This window comes from Caloenas nicobarica, chromosome 2, assembly GCF_036013445.1.
Source record: "Caloenas nicobarica isolate bCalNic1 chromosome 2, bCalNic1.hap1, whole genome shotgun sequence".
Classification (NCBI taxonomy): Eukaryota; Metazoa; Chordata; class Aves; order Columbiformes; family Columbidae; genus Caloenas; species Caloenas nicobarica.
The window spans coordinates 83,771,207-83,789,408 of NC_088246.1; the positions used below are offsets into that span (position 1 = coordinate 83,771,207).

General features: G+C 38.0%; 1 protein-coding gene across 2 annotated transcripts in view; it reads left to right on the forward strand.

Moving 5' to 3' along the window:
- The window catches only part of CDH12 (cadherin 12), a 165,458-nt gene that overhangs the window by 84,273 nt on the left and 62,983 nt on the right, over positions 1-18,202 (forward strand). The window contains exons 3-4 of one of the 2 annotated variants that reach the window (XM_065630209.1): positions 751-870; positions 8,570-8,737. In XM_065630209.1, coding sequence (XP_065486281.1) covers positions 751-870; positions 8,570-8,737 — 288 coding nt within the window. The remainder of the gene's footprint in view (positions 1-750; positions 871-8,569; positions 8,738-18,202) is intronic. The other variant, XM_065630210.1, reaches the window with a different exon arrangement.

Sequence of the window (18,202 nt, forward strand, 5' to 3'; positions counted from 1 at the left end):
GCATTTAAAGTGAGTTTTCTGTCTACATGCGCATTTCTTTTGCTCCATGACATGGGTCCCCTTTATGTTGGTATATAAGTCAAACTGCACTAGATCTGGATTATAACAATGGCTGAAAATAGACTATCAAGTTCTTCCTCCATGGTACTTTTGTTTCCTATTCAGCTCTATTGGAAAGGGAAGACTCAAGTCTGGATATTGAAGACAACTGGCTGAACCAAACACCTAATTTCATTCTGCAATGGGAATGAGAATTCTATGTTTAGGAGACCATAGTATAGTTTTTTAAAGTACTTTGAGGTTAGTTCACTGCCAAATTCAGGAGTTGCTTGACCAGGTACTTGTTTTAAAGGCAACTCACATGGTTTACTTTCACGGTTGTCAACCTTTTCACAAAACAGTGAGTCATACTCCTTTTTCAAAATCCAGTATTGTGCTTCCCCAGGCCTTCATTCTATATGTGTGGGGTAAACATTTTTTATAAATAATGTATACATCATGAACTCTTGATAAATATCTTCTGATGGTGGGCTGCTTCCCCTTTCCTTCCTGTTATGCCTCAGCTATTACCTAGATGGTTGCTACCATGGAGCTCAATAACTGACTGTTTTATTCCTGCTTTTTTTTTTTTTTTTTTTTCCAGTGGAACAAAGATTACAACAGAATCCACTAGCAATAGGACAAATGTGCCTGAAATATCCCTGATCACTGCTTTATACTGAAAATGTGATTACTTCTGCTTCTTTTCAGGTGCATATGTGCTTCAAGTAAAGGCAACAGATGCTGATGATCCCACTTATGGAAACAGTGCTAGAGTGGTTTACAGCATTCTTCAGGGGCAACCATATTTCTCCATTGATCCGAAGACAGGTAAATCATTTGTCAGCAACAGTGGAAGTTTTAAACTTTGGATTTCGATTCGCGTGGGCAGTATCAATGAATAAATATGGACTGGGCTGGTACGGCCAAAAGCCACTAGACTAACTTTGCACATGATGCATTTCTGAATATTGACTGTTTTTTGAATGGATTACAATCTGCTGTAGAAACAAAAGAATCACAGAATCACTGAATGTTAGGGATCGGAAGGGACCTTGAAAGATGCTTCATAATAGAGTAATGAAATATCGTTTATTGCAAATACTAACAAGATAATGGTATTATAATTTATTGAGTAATGCAGCATTAACTTTTGCAATACTCTAAAATCAAGCTGTTTCTCTGATGAGTCAAATTTTCACGGTGTTTTGAAACACACAAATGATAAACTGTCATTCAACATCTTCAAGTAAGTCAGTCTGTTGGAGATTAACACAGAAACACAGAATCACAGAACGTTAGGTATTGGAAGGGAACTTGAAAGGTCATCTAGTCCAATCCACCCTAGATCAGGTTACACAGGAATGTGTCCAGGCCGGTTTTGAATGTCTCCAGAGAGACTCCACAACCTCCCTGGGGAGCCTGTTCCAGTGTTCTATCACCCTTACTGTGAAGAAGTTTCTTCTCATATTTAAGTGGAACCTCTTGTGTTCCAGTTTGTACCCACTGCCCCTTGTTCTATCATTGATTGTCACTGAGCCTGGCTCCATCCTTGTGACACTCACCCTTAACATATTTATAAACAATAATGAGGTCACCCCTCAGTCTCCTCTTCTCCAAGCTAAAGACTCAGCTCCCTCAGTCTCTCCTCATAAGGAAGATGATCCACTCCCTTAATCATCTTCATTGCTCTGCACTGGACTCTCTCAAGCTGTTCCCTGTCCTTCTTGAACTGAGGGGCCCAGAACATATTCCAGATGAGGTCTCACCAGGGCAGAGTAGAGGGGGAGGAGAACCTCTCTCGACCTGCTAACCACCCCCCTTCTAATACACCCCAGGATGTCATTGGCCTTCTTGGCCACAAGGGCACAATGCTGGCTCATGGTCATCCTGCTGTCCACCAGGACCCACAGGTCCCTTTCCCCTACACTGCTCTCTAACAGGTCGTTCCCCAACCTATACTTGAACCTGGGGTTGTTCCTGCCCAGATGCAAGACCCTACACTTGCCCTTGTTATATTTCATTATTTTTTTCCCCGCCCAACACTCTAGCCTGTCCAGGTCTCGCTGGATGGCAGCACAGCCTTCTGGCATGTCAGCCACTCCTCCCAGTTTGGTGTCAACAGCAAACTTGCTGACAGTGCACTCTATTCCCTGTTCCTCCAACCAGTCCTGGAATATCTAAAATAGGTATACACTGAACAACTTTTTTTTATGCTTTACCATTTCTCTATAGCTAAATCTTTATCTGCTGCATGCATTCTATTTTTTTTTCCTGGTAATTCAGTTTTGTATCTTGAGTCTACATTTTTTTCTCAGCATTTTTTTGCTTGCTGAACTTACAGTCAGAAATTCTCTAGCAATGATTGTTTAGCTATATAGAGCTAAACTGAGACTGTGGAACAGCTAATCATCTCCTGCCCTCCTCTTTTCCCGGGGCATAGTGTGTTTTTCTGGGATTACTGGATGTTTGAGCAGAAGAGGATAATAACTTTAAAGAAACTGAAGTATTTGGGAGGTTAGTAGACATGTTAATTAGGTGTCTTCTCCTATATTTATAAACATCATTCTTGTTTCTATATTTAGTAATTCAGTTCAGGAGCCAATAGTCTACATGCTGAATGCCATGCATTGTGCCATCCTGAATGTGTTACAGGGATAGTTGTCCATATGCTTCTTTCAGCAAGTAGTTTCTCCTTCCAAAGAAGCTGTACTTGAATGTCAGATTGTGTGTTAAAGAGTTTTATCCCTGATCAATCAATAGTTAGGGAGTGAGACCCTCATGAGGTTGTTAGTGCACTATCTCCAATGGGCACATTGCTTTGTCACATGCTCCATTTAGCAGGAGATTGTATTGCGATTTGCAGTGAGCAGCTTTACCTTCCAAACTGAAATGGGACTTCTTCAAGTGTCTGGGGGAATAAAACTATTTACCTTTATACTTACGTTTTTTTATTTCAGTCTTCTAAAGAATGAGGAAGAGCTCAGTGGCAAGAAAAGCTTTTACTGAAGCCACAATTGGAGTTCTAGTATAAGTTCCCCAAGGGAAAAAAAATATATATATAGCATCTGAAGAAGAATGTTTTTTTCCTGTGGCACTTCGAATTGCTGTATCGTATGCTCTCACCTATTACTCAGTAGTGAGTAGTGAGTGGACAATAGGTGATGACCTGCACCCTTCTAGCCATGGAATATCATACGAACCCAGTGTTTCTACGTCTGTCTATTAATATCTTTAATGAGTTACTCAGGTGCACCTTGGTAGTAAAATGTTCAGTGATGGACTCCTTGAATACTCTTCTATTCTTCAACAGCTTATTCTGACAAAGTTCTTGGGTGATGAGCAGTGTCCATGTAACTAAAACTCTTAAAACATTTCTCCTCCATAGCTTGTCTACTGTCCAGTAGAGCTGACTTGTCCAGTAGCACAGTATCCGCACATCCAGTGACTAGAAATTGCACGGCAAAAGTGTTGTGGTTTGGTTTTGTTTGTTTGTTTGTTTGGTTTGGGTTTTTTTGGGTGAAGAGCCAGCTCCTCTTACTTCTTTGAAATATGACATCTCTTAACTTCTTTTATACCTCACACTTACACTTCACAAGACAGTGAACAGCTAATTCCTATTTATGAGTTCCCCATGACCTTACAAACCTATGTTATCCTACAGTTGCCTCTTTTTTAGATTGCAGATATCTTTAAACGGAAGCCATTCCATAACACTGCTCATTCCTCTTCTCCTCAGAATGAGAAAGTGCACACAGTGTTCAAGAAGACAGCTCATGTGGATGTATAAAATGGTTTAATCATAACACTTTATCTCTTTATTCCTTTCCAAATGGTTCCAAACATTCAGTTTACTTTTTAGCTTCTGCCACACAAAAGCTGACCTCAACATCTCATTGCAAATGGTAATGGTGAAAGCACTGACTATAACTTAGTATGTGAAATAAGGATTGTGTTTGGCATACATGACTTTACACATTCTCTTTTCTCAAATAATTCCTAATAGGGGATAAACATTTACTCTGATATGAATCTAGTACACTTAAATAGTTTTTAACCTTTATGGGTCTGAATGTCACAGCTGACACTTTACTACTCTTCTTTAGTGACCTCCTAATTTTTTGCAGTGCTTTGTCTGGAGGTAAGCAAACTATGTGGAAGTGGGCGAGTTAGCTTTTATTGCTCTCGAAGGAAGATTAAATGCATTACAGTCCCTGCTGGAGAGCAGCTGTTGGACTGGCACATTTTAAGTCCTTGAATCTCATATATAGGGTTTACTTTTTGGTGCTATAAAACTGCTCTTCAGATTTCAAAGTGTTTTCTTTAACATAGAACAGTTCTCTTAAGATAGATAACCTCCCTTATCTTTCCTCTGTATGTTCTGTTGTAAAATATCCATTTGACAAACTTCTTTCCACCCAATTTTCTGATCGGTTTATGAGGTAAGTACTCTTATTTATGGCTAGATGTCTCCATTTTTTTTCTTAGCCTCAGCATTCTAATCCATATTCTGACCTCAGTTATATTCTTCAAATCCAAATTGGTGTCAGCAGGAGTATCAATGTTAATATTTATTCAGAAAGTTTTTCATGGAACCTGGATTTTCTCTTCCACATAATTGAATCATCCCCTGCTGAATTATGGCTCAATAACTTTGCGGAGTATATCTTCTGGCCCAGATCCCATACAATTTTCAATTTTCAGCAGCCTCATCAGGACCATACTTTTCTGCACATTTGATATTGATGACATTTGCAAAGAAAAAAAAAAAAACCAAAACACAACAACAAACAAATAATAATAAAAAACCCCAACCAAACCAACCCACCAATGAAAAACAACTAACCAAACAAAACCCAGCAAAACACTACCACCATCACCACTGTTCTATAGCTGAACAATCTTTTTTGTAAAATTTTATGGCAGAAGGACTTAAAAACACTCAGAACACAATTACGTGTACATAGGGCCTCTACATTATAATAAGCCTTTAACTTAAAATTTGGATGTTCTTTGTGAAGCTGGAGCTAGAACACTAAAATTTGTAGTCCTTTCTTTCCCATCGATTTTTACCTCCATTTTATTTTTCTATTTTGCTAGCTAGATAACTTCAAATCACCTTTGTTCTGTCCACATGAACTGATGCTTTTGGTAGAAATAGTATTTTTCACTGTTTTTTCTGTGATTTTGAAATAGAGTAGGTAGAAAAGTGAAAATTGCCTATGAACTGCTAGACATGAAAATTATTCGCATTGACTTTTTTTTTGCTGGAGACAAAGGATTTTACAGAAAAAAATATATAGAATACCTTTATACTTCCAGACAAGAATAAACAGTGTGTGACTGGGAACTTTACTACTAGAGTGATAGCAAATTCCTCATTCCTGGAATATTTCTAACTGAGAAAGCCACTCAGTTGTATGTAAAACAGGTACAACAATCCAGTGAAGAGCATCTTCTGCTCACAACATACCATCTGCTCATTTTGAATTTTTTTCTACTTACTGTTCTTTTGTTTTGTTAGTATAACAAGAGAAGTCTTTAATTCTTTTCTATTTAGAATGAACACACCAGAGGTGTTGTAAAATACTATGGAACACGTAGTCTTCACAATGCAAAAACATGGATTAAGAATTTCAAAAAGAAAAAAAAAAGAAACCTAGTAATGTTAATCCAATTTACAAAAATATTTTTTTCATGGATATCACATGAATATAAACGAATTTTTACAGTTTTACAATTCAATATTTCTGTCTGGTACATACAAAATATTGAACAACAGTGATTGTTTTCAAAAGCTCTAAAGTGTAGTGTTGCAGTATGTAAATGTTCTTAAGTATTTGCTAGTTATACTCCAGACCTATGCAGTACAGTATATGCCATGCTGAGGTAGAAACTAGTAGTTATTATTAATCTTGTCATTATCATCACCAGCGTTACAAGAGGCGAGAAAGGAAATTGTTATACAATTCAGTTCAATGGGAACTTTTAATAGGTTCCAGAAATAGCAGATTTAGGTCAAAGTTATTTCTAGAGTCAGAACAAATAATATAAGTTAATGGTTCTTATTCTTACTTGTTAACACAGCAGTAGTTAGTTGCTCTAAAGATAAGAATGACCCTTAAAGTGTGTTTCTTATCATTCCAGACCCATTATAACACCAGGGGAAAAAGGCTGCTTTTAAACCCAAATGGTTTAATACTAGAAAATAATATTTTCTAAAACAATAATAACTTAGAGGAGAAGTATAGAATCATAGAATGCCCTGAGTTGGAAGGGACCCACAAGGATCATTGAGTCCAACTCCTAATGCCACAGCCTTGTCTTAAAGGGCTTCGGGAAGGGACATGACCCTCTAATCCCTGTGTGCAGGGGTTCACAGGGCTACAAGGAGCATTTCCATCAGGGAATTAGTTGCCAGGGAGCTACACCCCAGCCTGCCACCCACCCACGCCCCCTTCAGCCCCATCCTTCACCCCAAAAGCCAAGATCCCATCCAGTACAGGCTCCTCTCCCCACGGGGGAACCCCAGTGAGTCCTCTCCCTGCCGAAGCCCTAAGGCAAGTGACTACTGGGTTGCAGGGTAACCTGTAAGGACATGTTGAACCCGCTTGTCTGCCTGCAGCAAGCTGGGCCTTGGGCTCTGGCAGGGCCATGGGTGATTGCAGAGGGCAAGAGGGCATATGTTCTGCTGGGGGGCCTGGGATGAGGACACTGAGGGGGAGTGGCTACTTGTCAAGACATTAAGGGCCATAGTACAGCCATGGGAGCAGCTTGAGGGTGGGAATGTGTCAATTCCCGTGGTCTACAGGGTGCAGTGTCCTCCTGCCCTTCCTGGGGCTGTGGGGTGGACGCAGGCCCAGGGAGAGCACAGTCCCTTGGGGGTGCATGGGGGTGGACAAGGTGGGCGCTGCCCCCCTCGTGGGGCTCTATGGGCCCCCATACCCTACCCTGCCTCTTGAGGAATCCCCTCACACTGCCCTGCAAAGGGTCACTCCCACCCTACAAAGTCCCACGGGTTTATTTTTCACTTGTGCATGCTATCTGCACCAATCTGCACCTAGACATTTTCTGCAAACTATAGCTGAACATATAGGATTTTGCAACATAATATGCACTTGTAAGATTTTGACAAATAAATGAATTTTCTTCTCTATATTTAGTTTCAAGAGAAAAGCTTGAGTGCCTGAAACCTTGTAGCTTCTTACAACCTCATCAGCTAATCCTGTGATCAATATTACCTCTCTCTCTCTCTCTAAGTCTTCCTTTTGTCATATATATTCTTAACATATCAGAACGGAGATTGTGGCATACCTATTTAGACATCAGCTACCCAAAATCACTGAAGATTTAGAGTCATTTTGTTAATGTCTTAGCATGATATTTTACTTACATTCCTTTAAGGAAACTCCTAAAGTTTTTACTGCATCTGTGTGCAGAAAACTTTCTTTGAAAAAACTTTCCGAAGGAAAGGAGAGTCTTCCAATAATAATTAGCCATTCAGTATTTCCTAGTAACATACTGGGACACTAGAGTCTATTGTCTAAGAAGGAATTGTGTCACCTGTTGAATAAAATTAAAATCATGGAATCTTTTTTTTGGAAAAGACCTTGAACATCATTGACTCAATCACTTCCCTGCGCAGCCTGTTCCTATGCCTGACAATCCTTTCAGTGAAGAAGTGAAGAAGTTTTTCCTAATATCCAGTCTAAACTTCCCCTGGCACAACTTGAGGCCATTTTCTCTTGTCCTATCACTTGCTACTTGAGAGAAGAGACCAGCACCCTCCTCGCTAACAATCTCCTTTCAGGTAGTTGTAGACAGTGATAAGGTCTCCTCTCAGCCTCCTTTTGTCCAAGCTAAACAGCCCCAGTTCCCCTAGCTGCTCCTCGTAAGACTTGTGCTCCAGACCTTTCACCAGCCTTGTTGCCCTCCTCTGAACTGTCTTTCTTGTAATGAGGGGCCCAAAACTGAGCACAGAATTTGAGATGCGGCCTCACCAGTGCAGAGTACAGGGGGACGGTCACTTCCCTAGTCCTGCTGGCCACACTATTTCTGATACAAGGCAGGATGCTGTTGGCCTTTTGTGCAGAAGAAATATTGTCTTGGCATACTTTAGCTTAACTGTGATGGCAAGTGACTTGTTGGAAACAATTGAAGATGCAGGCTCTGAAATGTATTGCTGCCTCTTCCTATGTTGCCCTACCCTCTACAAAACAACGTTCTTCAGTTCCCATGTGGCAAACCTATGCTCACACCATTCACATCCCTATTAAAAATGCACCATTTTCTTTTAGCCGTTCATGCCCTGGTTGAAAAGACACAGCAGTCATTTTGGATGGTCGAATAGCTGATGAGCATGCTTTTGAAAAGCCTGAGTGATTTGCATGGTTCTGTGTGAACTCGTCTCTTATCAACCCCTTAGGAGGAGTTCCATTCCTGGTCCAAGAGATCCGGTATAAAAATGTAACAGTAGACAATCACGGTCCTTTGTTTACTTGTACTTTCTCTCTGGTATTTCTTCTTGTAGGTGTAATAAGAACAGCTTTGCCAAATATGGACAGAGAAGTGAAGGAACAATATCAAGTTCTAATCCAAGCCAAGGACATGGGAGGACAACTGGGAGGACTAGCTGGTACTACCACTGTAAACATTACTCTCACGGATGTCAATGACAACCCACCCAGATTTCCTAAGAGTATGTTGTATTCCAAATGCACTAATTTTCAAATAAGCATGACAGAAAGTATTAATGTGAAAAATCATATATATAGAGGATTGTGATCCAGGAAGAAGAACAATATATGATAAAAAACTTTGAATATACTATTGTTTTTTTAAAATAATACAAAACTCCATTTGAGAGTATGAGTTTTTAATATTTAAGAGGAAAGACATCATAATTCCACAGCATCAGCCTGAGAGTTCATTTCATTTACACTTTAAAAATTATTCAGGAAATACTATTTTGACAAAAGAAACTGGATGATCTCCTTCAAATGAAAAAAAGGTTATAACCTGAGATTTCCAGGTACCAAAGACAGGACTGGCTCATGCTAAATGTTGTTATGGTAATAAGGAACAGATTTTTTTACACGTCTTGGCCCAGAAGATTATATCTGTCCTTAGAAACACAGCCTCAAAATAGTGATCATGCACTGACAATTTATAACATTTCATACAAATTAGTTTAAATGAGGCTTTTCAGAAGTATGCTTATTTAAAGAGTTCCATGTTCTGTGTGTGATTAGTAGGATTGTCACTTATTGCTCTCCTTAAATTTACTGAAGTTTTGTGTATTCTCTATCTTTGGAATGCAGACACTAATCAAGCATATACCTTGATAACTATGTTGAAACAATTAGCAGCTAGAAGTTGTTAGTAAGGAAGATTCATATTAGAATATTCATGTGAATTTGCGGTAAGATCATGGCAGATTTTTACTTTGTATCTCTTCTCTTGCACATAAATTGTAATCCCACTTTATGTATTATGAATGCTCCTCAGGTACCAAACCGCACCTGAAACTTCACAGTTTTCTCTCATATAAAAACTTTTCCTCTTATTTTTCTCAGCATAAAAATACATTGCATTTCTGCAGGCATGTAAGAATGACCACGTTAAGACAAAGATCCATCTGGCCCTGCCTTCTGTCTCTTACACTAATATCTAGAGGGTATGCACAAGAACAGACCAAACAGTACTCCAGAACATTTCCTTAGTTTCTAACCAGTTTTTAGTCCAGATGGTGTCTTTATGTTTAACAACCCTCAATGGATTTTTCTTACAGATTTCAGAGCCTGAAACATCCTAGCCAGGGAGGTGCACGGATTAATCGTATATCACACAACAGCTTCCCCTCATTTGTTCTGAGTTCATCCCTACCTATCTACCTGCATGTTGACCTCTTTAAAGAATTCAGAAAGTCTTGCAAAATATGACCTTTACAAAAGCTGTGTTGAGGGGTTTTTTGTGTCTTTTTTTTGTTTATTTGTTTTGGGGTTTTTTTCAGTATGGGATATTCTTCATGAGTCCATTAATCCTGCTCCTACTGTTTTGCCCTGTGCATGTCAGTCGTATCCATCCTTAGCTCCCTCAAACTCCGTGGATAACTTTGTGGAAAAAAACAGTGTTGTATTAACACCTCCAAGCCTTCATGTGCCACAGTGGTTTGAAGCAAAATATTACACATAATAATAGTCCACTTATTTCATCCTTCAGACTCTTGGGTATGTAACAGCTAATCCCAATGATGTGTTGCTGTTGTGTCTATTTGTTCCACAACTACTTCTATAACTAATCTAACCTCCTCATGGGTCCCCCATAAAGAAGTGTTCCAGGATAGAAAACTTCCCCAGCTATTCTATGCTGAACAAAAAGAAAAAAAAGATTATTAAGTTTTACATTTGTGATCTTATCTTCTCTGGGCATTTCTTCTATATCTCAATTTTGTGTCAACTTTACACAGTTCCTCTCAGGCTTTTGCCTGCAGATGTCTTTAAAAGACAATTATTATTAGCTTATTTGCCAGAGATTTATCCAAACTCATTTTTTCTCTTCTTTATTGTGGTTTTATAGATAAAGCAGATTTTATGGTTCTTTCTACTGTCCTCCCTGAGACACAACTTCATTTTTTGAAAGATGTGTTCTTGCGTTTATTAGCTATGTTGTTTACCCTTACTGACTTGCTTTTAAACGGGTGTTGTGCATTTGCTGTGGGAGTTCAAAATGGTGTCACTAGATAGCATCTAAACCACCCATAGCGATTTAACTGTCTCAGCTATCCCATTCAGATTTTTATAGCAATATCCCTCAGTTTTATTTATTTCCACCTTTTTTTTTTTTTTAACTGAGTACAACCATAATGTAATCTTGCTCCTGTACAGATATTACATTTAAACTCATATGGTTGCTGTAAAATTTAGAAGAACTAAAGAACTTTTCCTGGCAAGCTAGTGTTAATACTGTTCCATTCTTTAAGTCTTATTTGACTTAGAGCTTCCTTTAACAACCGTCATTATTCCTCCACTGATAAAGTCTACTTTGCCTTTCTTGTGTTTTTTCCTCCTTGGTATTGTGCTGCCTGACTGATTTTCTTCTTTTCCACAGATCTTGAACATGCTTATTGTGCTGATATTCTTGACTAGTGTTCCCACTGTAACCCTTGGCTTTATAATGTGGTTTTCTTTGTCCTCTTTACTGAACCCTAGTTTGATCCTGTGTGATCTACCATTTCTGTGTTTCCTACTGGACTACCAACACCTTTTGCAGCATTCTTCAGTGAAGAGTGTAGAATTCTAGTGACTGTACCCTTTATATGAACTGTGTACTTTTTCATTTTTTGAATTATGTGCTTTCAAACACCCGTAAATTTTCCTGAACTTTTCAGCTAGAATCACAATGGCCATAGGAAAGTTTTTAAACTTTCTCAAGCCTGTTTTTTCTATGCCCAAAATGAATTTTACATCTTCTCAATGGGCACCAATTCTTTAGCAAGTGCCCCTACTTTCCAATAATGTTAATCCCTTCCCCTTACATCTTTTTCTCAGGCAGCCATTTAAAGCTTTGCCTTTTCGTCTTTCTCTCCCTGATTGCACATAGTAAGACAATTTCAGGCAATGCTACTATGACTGTCCTTAACTTCAGCTTTCGCTTGGCAGCCTAAATTTCACCCCTAAGACCACTGTCTAGTCTTACCTTATTTTGTCAGAGCTCACATGGACTACAACCACTGGGACCTCTTTCCCTTTTCTGACTTCCTGTCAAAACACACGTGAGATGCTCCAAATCTGGTCAACAAGCAAATAATCCTGGAGGATCTCTTTGAACCAACATTCCTACTGTCCTCATCCTCAACGCTTGCTAAGTCACCCACCACTGCAGTTTGCTCTTTCCTTTCAGCTGGAACCTCTGCTGCTGGAAGGGTTCTATAGGGACAAGAGGAAATAACGTAACTGCCTAGAAACTGGAAAACTCAATGCATTGGCAAGTTCCTTGGGCCCAATGCTCTTTCCTGTGTCTGATTTTCAGTTTTATATTTTACTTTTTTCTTTGCTGTAAGGAGCCTTAGTAATTTTCTATTTTATTGTATGCATTCATCTACTATGGCATTGCAAAAAATACAAAAATTTCACACAATGGCAGACAGTTTTCATGACACAGAGGAATCATGGAATATATCATCCTCTTTGAAGAAGATTGCCTTGAGGTCCCATTTAATGCATGCACTGTACCTATGACATCTTTGCCTCGTTATTGCTATGAAGGAGGAAAAAACCAAAAAAATCACAAGAAACCAAGCTTGCCCTGTGCTTTGCATGCTAATAGCATTGAAAACCTTTTCTTTCTATTATATCAAATGTCACAGAAGCTGAATTATAGCAGTGACTCTCAACAGAGGAGAAAAATACTGGGGGTTCCTGTTGATATTGAAAATAGTAAACATTTAGCATGGCTTACAAGCTAAAATGTCAGTATCGGGACTCTGGTGTATTAGAACAAGCTTGATCAAGGCAGACAGTTGCCAGAAGCATTCTTTTTTGGGGGGAGGAAGTGGATGTGTTACAGGCAACATATTTATATTCTTGTAAACTAAGGACTTCTGCTTAATCAAAATAGTAAAAGCAAAAGTCCGGATCAATGGGGATTTACTTAGCCAGTCCCATTTGGTTAAGTGGTATGCGAGATGATGTATAGTGTGCCTGAAATTCACAGACACAAGGCTAGTTACAGTTAAAAAAAATAATTTGTAGAAAAAAGTTGAGTATGAATTTTATTTCTAATATAGTAACTGTATTTTTCGGTTTTGCTGTTTGAAAACATTACAATGATTCAGAGTAACTACTTGCCAGGAAACCGAGCTTGTAATTTACTTGACTACCACAGTTGAAGGGATACTTGTGTAGTATTTTAGTTTATATGTGAAAAAGAAGCCTCTAAAATCACGTGTAGGTGGGTGTCAAGTTCAAGCCTGGCAAGACCTAAAGAGCCCTCACTGCTGCTGAGATTTGAGAACTCCAGTATCACATTAGTCATCATTGGTCAACAAATCCAGGAAGTCCAAGTGGCAAGAGAAAGAAGGGGCTGAAGGTCCTTTAACACTAGTTACTGCAGGGTAAATGTTTTTGCATCACATAATCAGGACCACAGTTTCCTGAAGGACTTATACCAAAGATGCCATGCTATAGATTACCTTATCAAATAAGAAGATATTACAGGATAAAGTTTATATTTATTTTCTGAACTCAACTCAGTTAAGCTGAAAGAAAAAAAAAACCAAAAAGATTTCACAGCAGAAGTGGGAGAACATACATTATTAATACTTTGAAGAAGCTACATTGATAAATAATACATTACAAGCTTGCCAAAAAAATGTATCACGGAACACCTTCATCTCATCAAGGGTCCTTTAAGGAGACAGTCAGATTCAGATGGGATATCAGCATCCAGTGATGAAAAACCACTGACTATTCTGCTGAACATGGAATTTTTTATTTAGAACCTGTGCTTTTGAACATATTCAGTGGGGAACTTCCACCTTGCATGTCTCACAGTAATGAGAAGTGGAACAAAGGGGAAACCTCTAAACATTATATATCTCTGTCAGAGTTGTTTGACCTGCAGGTATCTATTGGCCCACATTTCAGAAAACTGAGACACTTCAGAAATGGATATTTTCTTTATAACTAAAAGGAAAAATGAACCTGAGTGATTTTATTAGTAGAAATTTATTTCCAGAAGTGTTTTATTTATGTCTTGCCTGACTCTCCATTAGTACACTGACTTTCTGCATTACTGTGCATGTTTCATTGTTAGAGATAGAACTTTTTTTGTAAATATTAAAATAAATGTTTCATACCAAAGTTTTTTTCTTGCCAAAACCAGAAAAATAAGGCAAAGACTGAAAAGAGAAGTATTTTTCCTATCATAGCAACGATATTGAAGCAATTAAAATAAAATCGCAATTAAATTAAAATCTTTTATAACACAACATTGCCTTTGAACAGAGAAGAGTGGATAAAAGCTGTTTATCTGTAAGTATGTGTCCTGGTCCAGAAGGGAACTGATGACCTTTCTCTCACAGCTTCTCAAGTACACGATAGCTGGTAAAGTAAAAAGACAGTTCAGCACATCATCCTTCCTGGAAATTATTGGGCTAACCCGTAATGCGTCACACATTAGACCAGTTTGAGCTAGCTGAAAGGACAGATGTGGCTTATTTCCAACTCTTTAAATAAGCTTTAAGAAAGGATGGATGGGTTACATTTACTTCAACATTTAAATGACAAAAACTGTATAATTAGTTGGTATAAATTATACTTTATGGAAACAAACCAATTAAGTGAAGTCGTCGATTCATATTTCGTAAGGTGATTGTGCTTCAGTTTTCCTGTCTCTTTCTTTTGTTCATTGATGACAGAGTGACTGTGAAAGCAATTTCGAGAAATAAACTCATATATGCTAAGCAATAAAAGCACATGCAAATTATTTTAGTCAAAGAAATAATAAGTCTTTTTATTTTAATATGACATAAATATAGAGGATAAGGCCCTGATATAGAAGAAATGTAATTAAATTTTAAAATTTATACAGTTTTTATTCTGACATTACCAAATAAAAGACCATTCTCAAGTGTCATAGGATCTCATCAATAAGTTTTTATTTTTAAGGTGTGTATTTTTAATGTGACACTCCCTTAATTTCCTTTTTTTATTCAAAATAATTATTTGGCTAAAGCTTTGTATTGTCATATCATTTTCATCTAACAGGAGAAGTCCATATTGTAGGGGAATGATTTAAAATAGTTTTTAATAGAAGGAAAATTAATTAAGGTTTGGCAAAATACTTGAATTTTGTCTACTTGTGCACATCTTGGCTTTAAAAAATACAGCTCTCTGATGGTCAGAAACCATTATCTCAGGGCTCTTTGGCAACCACATTTAAAATATTCAGATAGCTGTAGAGCAACACCCAGACACCACAAGAGCCAGTTTTTTGCTGTCATTTGTCTTTCCAGAGGGATCCCAGTGAAATCCTTCAAGTGAGTTTGCATGAAAAAGCATGGTAAATTTCCAGAATGCTAATGCGCTTGGGAACAGAAATGCAGCTATTCATCTTTCTGGTAATGACACCTTAAATAAGGCAAGGTTGACGATCGTTCCTAGGACCTTTCACATCATCTGCCTGTCCATACTGTAGAAGTTTGCAGTTAATTGGGTTTAGATTTCCAGAGTGGCTAGTACAATGCATTTTACAGAATGTATTAAAACCTCCACTAGAGACAGCAGAGGAAGCATCAACCTTAAATAGAGAAGTCAACAAAACAGGCAATTCAGAAACCTGAAATAAAATATCTGTCATTGATACAATTTCAAGAATTTCAGTGCAAGTAAAGAAGACCATTATAAAAGGGAGCTGGCCTTTTTTTCTCCTAGTAATATGGACTTTGCATACTACTTGAATGATCTGTTATCTGAATGATCTGTTATATAGACCTATCATCTATTTCACAATTATGATATTAGGAACAGAGTTTGCATATTATTACCCTTTAGATAGCATCTATTTTCAGTACTATTTATTGGTTCGTAGCATATTGTAACAGGTTTACTTTCAAGTACTAAAATCTATAGAAATATTTTGAAAGACAACCAAGTGCTGAGCTATATATACTTACGCATACACACTCTGTGGATTGAAAGCTCTTATCTAAGTTATTTATTTACATATGCTGGGAAGCTTAGTACATCACAGAAATTGCATACACTGTTTAGCACAGGTTTTACTATAGAAAAGAGGTGAATTTTGTTCACTCAGTAAACTAAATGTGACTGATTCCATTAATGTGGCTTTGAACCAGTCTCGCTCAGATTTTGTTGAAAAATTGGGTTCAGATGCCAAGTGCAAGTAAAAGGTATTCTAGTCCACACGAGATGCAAAGAAAAATCTTAAAAAAAAAAAACCAACAAACTTTTAACCCACTGCTTTGGATGAGTGGCCCATGAGAGAGAAGGTCCTCAGATAATAGTGTCTGCTTTTAAAGATGTCACAATACAACACAGATCCCACCCAGCAGTAAATTAGACACAGATTGTGCGATTAAGAAATAATTCCGTTTACTTACCTAAAAAATTAAAATAAGAAGTTTTGATTTTAAAAAAATAAATAAAATAAAATAAGGAAGGTTTATTCCCTCCCTGCTTGGACAATATGCTAGAAAACTTATTTGGGTTTAAGGCTCAGACATCTGATCTGCCTAAATAAATATTTTAACAAGTCTGCCCAACTTTCTGGGAAGATATTCTACCCACTGCAATTTAGATAGGGAAGTATGGCTTCTCTTAGTACTGTTAAAGGTTGTTGTGCTAGTATCTTCATTGGCTTTCAGAATGACAAGTCTATCTTTGATTAATGAATTTGCCTGGCAGTCAAGATGCCCTAATTCAGTTCCAGCAACTAATTACTTATTTCATACCAAATAGGAGATACTTACACAGGACAGGTAGACTGATTCATTGCAGACTACCCTGCAGGGAGTGATTAGGTGGGAGACCAAGTCAGAGCTTGCTTGCATCAGAAAGGAAGGCTGAATCCTGGCCTACTCCATCTTTGTTAATTTTCTAACCACTATGCCATAAAACATAAAGAGAAAAAAGCACCAGTTTGTTTTTGGAAACCAATCTTAAGTCTTTTAATGTCAGAAAATCGTAAGCAAGTCAGATTTCCATTTACCTGTGAGTTTTGGGTAAACTGAAAGTACACTTTTGAATTGAACATACATTTTAACCAATCATTTCAAGGAGTGGTGGAAGACAGGAATGCAAAAACTCCAGAAATGGGCCCATGCCATTGTAAGCCAATCATGAAACCAGTATCCATGCAGAGGTCATTATAATTTTTGATTGTAATACAAGTGAGTCACTTCACTACAGTTCTAATACCAGCAAAACAACAGGCAAATCAGTATGTGAATAAATACTAGCAGACCAGTATTTGCATAGTGCTCTTAGAGGAATCAGAAGAGCATTTAGGGTAACTCCTCTTCAATCCAGGTTCCTTCCAAGTATCACACCTCTGCACTATCTGCATCTCTGTCTCCCTCTGCTCTGGCCTTCTCTTTCCTCCTTACCCTGTCTGTCCTTACATTCAACATGCACTCTTGTCTCCCTTCTCCTAAAACAGACACAAATATATCCTTCATCTTGTTTTCATCTTATAACTTGATTGTGGCCTGCTCCTGCTTCTCCTACTCAAATGTTGTGTGTTTTGTTTTTTTTTTTTTCTCCCATTACCAAAATAATTTGTCTTTTGTTTGTTCACTTCCAGCTCTGAATCTCTCCACATTTTGCTATACTGAGGCCATGAGTATTCACCATCCCAGATAAACTCTTTACAGCTCTGTCTTGCTTGGTTTGGCCACCGCACTGTCAGCTCAATGACCCTTGCCTGCTGTTTCTATTTGACCTACCTGAGTTAGCTACACTTTTGACAGCTAGTCATAAAAAAGCCTCTGTACATATTTTTTCCTACACCACCACTTAATCAGTGCCATTATAGACATTTTCAAATAGACTAAATTAAGGTATAAACCAGCCCATTTTATTTTGCTTTAGAGACTTAAAGTAGAACATGAAAGTGTCAGGGAAAGTTCCTGGGCATTTCAGTCATCCATACTGTTTGCCTTCGCACAGTCACTGGGCACAGTTTTGACCAACACCAAGTAAAGCTTGGCATTTGGGAAAATTAGTACAGATTAGGAACTATTCTCTGCAGTCACTTTCCATGAAGCTGACCTATTTTCGTCTTGTTAAAAGAACTTGATAACATGGAAGTAGGCCATTCTATACTGGCTACCTTCCGGATGGCAGAGTACAGCTTGTATATGAAATGTCTTTGTACAGTTGTAGTTTTTTTGAGACTATGCTTTGCAATCCAGACCTTGCAGCCCACCTTGGGTCACAGCACCTGACAGTTAAGTAGGCTTCTGTTACTATTTGTGTGTGTGCAACACAAAGGAGTTAACATAAAATTCAACATCTCTACAGATTTGTATTTACACTTAGTTTCTCTTACTTTTGTTCTTATTCCTTTCCACATCAGAATTCTTTAAGCACTTTCAGTAAGAGCTGATTTGCCCTTAAAAAATGGGTGCAGTCTTAGTAAA